This window comes from Merops nubicus, unplaced genomic scaffold (assembly GCF_000691845.1).
Source record: "Merops nubicus isolate BGI_N331 unplaced genomic scaffold, ASM69184v1 Scaffold53513, whole genome shotgun sequence".
NCBI lineage: Eukaryota > Metazoa > Chordata > Aves > Coraciiformes > Meropidae > Merops > Merops nubicus.
Window position 1 is genome coordinate 1 of NW_008599295.1, and position 2,573 is coordinate 2,573.

General features: G+C 59.4%; 1 protein-coding gene across 1 annotated transcript; it reads right to left on the reverse strand.

Annotated features, from left to right (window-relative positions):
* Nucleotides 1–84: 84 nt before the first annotated feature.
* Nucleotides 85–2,169, reverse strand: LOC103770051 (cytokine receptor common subunit gamma-like; the record flags this gene model as incomplete). The annotated part of the gene is made up of 7 exons (XM_008937299.1): nt 85–288; nt 392–476; nt 548–656; nt 1,102–1,264; nt 1,374–1,516; nt 1,656–1,840; nt 2,079–2,169. Coding segments are annotated over 7 exons (980 nt in total), but the record flags the coding sequence as incomplete, so codon positions are not given.
* Nucleotides 2,170–2,573: the final 404 nt, after the last annotated feature.

The following is a 2,573-nucleotide window of genomic DNA, read 5'->3' on the forward strand; positions in this document are numbered from 1 at the left end:
GCAGGGTGAGAGCAGGGAGTAGGATGACAAGGTTTTGGGCGGTGGAGGTGTGGAGCGTGTGGGGTGCAGGGCTGCAAGAGTGTGTCACACTCCCACGTAGCTGTTCTTGTGGGGGTTGTGCTCACGGGGCTCAGCCAGGGCCCCAAGCATCGCTGATGGTGGGTGGTTGCTGCTCTCCCAGAGGGGCTCATGGCTGTCTTTGGGGGACAGCTCGCTCACGTAGCAGATGTTCTCACTGTAGTTTGGCTTGAAGCTCTCCACAACATCTTTGGGGACGCCAGCCCATTCCTTCAGGGAGCAGAGTGAGGTGAGAGGAGCCACCACATGGTACAGCCCCAACCCTACAGGGCAGGGGATGGGCCCGGGACAGGGCTGCCCACAGCTGCCTTACCTGGAAGTTGCCATTGTGGGTGATGAAGAGCTCATCAAACTTCTTGCTGGGGTTGGGGATTCGGGGCATGAGGATGACCCAGACCCTATGCAGGAAAGACGTGTTGGAGGGGAATAGCCCCTCCACTGCTGCCCACCACCAGTCCCCCATGCTCACCTTTCCATGCGCACCAGCAGGATGACAAGGACCAGCAAGAGCAGACAGGAGGCAGTGGGGATCAAGACTGTGTGGATCCAGAACAAGTGCGGATGCTCCTCCATTGCACCTGGAAAGAGCCGAGGTGACATGGACTTCTGGCCAGCACACTGCCAAGGCAGTGGGGTGGGCATGCCGGTGGCTCTCCGTGGGTGACCATGGGAGCTCAGCATCATCCATTGCAGAGCTCAGCTGAGAGCAAAGGATGAAGAAGAGGCGCATCCCCAAGCCCTCCCATGCTGTCACCAAAACTGGCTGGTGATCCTGTTCCAGACCAGCCCCTCCAGGGCTGAGAAATCCCTGGGAAAAGTCAGCATGTCCCACTACTGGGTGGTGTTTGGCTTTCAGAATTGCAAAGGATGTAGGGGCCACTGCCTGTAATCCAGATGCCTAGATGGGTCTCGCCCCTACAGCTGCTGCCTTGGGCCAGTTTTCCACTTGCTTGGCCATCCCCCACTTGCCGAGCCCCACCATGCCCTGGCCCACCCTGTTGTGCCACAGCCCCCAGGAGCTACCTTTGCCAGTGGAGTTGCTGCCCCAGACCACAGGGATGCTCCATTCACTCCAGAGCTGGGTGCTGCCACAGTAGCTGTTGATCTTGCTGCGCACGTAGAAGGTGTAGTACTTCTCATAGTCCACGCTGGGGAAGGAGAATATGTCTCCTTTCACGAGGTGCTCCTGCAGAGAGATGGGGGCTATGTGCTGAGGGCCAGCCCTGCTATGGAGGCTGGTTCACAGCTCATCCCTGGGAACAACCGTGGGGGTCCTGTGTCCAGGTGGCTCTCACCGTCCAGGAGGTGTCCTTGTTGCTTTTGTACTTGACAGCATGCTCCAGGCACTGGGCTTTGGGGTACGGGGAGGACCAGGTCAGCTGCAGCTGGTTGCTGCTCATGTTGCGGATGGTCAGGTTGACGGGTGCCTCCGGTTTCACTGCAAGGCACAGGTGACTCCAGGTGAATGCATTCCCTGCACCCGGGTGGCTCTACTGCCAGCTGGGGCATGAAGAGGAGGCCCCGGGGACTCCCAGAAGCCCCACACAGGAAAGCAGAAGCCCCCCACCACTCCCTACCCAGGTCCTGCAGCTCCATGCGCTCGCTGGGTATCTCCAGGGTCCTGCCGCTGAGGCTGGCATTGACGAGGACACGAAAAGGCTGGAACTGGATGATCTCACTCTGATTGAAGAGGCAGCCAACGCTGATGCCCCGGTCCTGCAGGTAGTGCTTGCACTCCATCACGGGCGACTCGTTCTCATACCTGTGCCACAGGGGGTTACCAGGGCTCCCTGAGACTCCACGTGCCCCAGCCCTCCCCGGGACCCCTCTCCCCAGCACATCCCATCCTGTTTGCCAAGAGCCAGAGCTTCCCCCACCCTGGACTTGGGGAAGAGCAGCAGGCTGATGCTGGGACCAGCGATGCTGTCAGGAGACTCCTGTGTGGGGACCCACTGCTGGGCACCCTGCTCTGGGGCTGGCTGTGGGACAGGGGCACCTACCAGTAGTAGAGAGAGTAGTTGGCCGTGAGCATCTCTCTGCTTCCCCACGTGCAGGTCATGTATTCCTCGTTGAAGAGAATGCACTCCACCGCTGCAAGGGACAGACACCATTGGGCACTGTGGTGGTGGGTGGCTGTGCCAGGGCCCCGGCATGCATGAGGGAGACACAGCACATGCCAGGGGTCCCTGCGCATCCCCACCAACCTTCCTCTGTGAGACAAACCCAGCTCTTCCTAGCGGAGCTGCTGTGCAGCCTGCCTGCAATGCTGGTCCACCCACACTCTGTTCACACATGTTGTGCCAGTGATGCCCAGGCTGCTGGCAGCTCTACATCTTCCTTGAAAGGACCACCAGCCAAGCAGCTGTCCTTCCTGGAGCCATGCTATTGGCAGTGGATATGGTGTTTCATCCCAATCCCTCCATCCACTACATCTGCTGGAAATATAACACAGCAGAGAAGAAACAGCCCAGGAGGTTCCTGGATTGTGTGGAAGA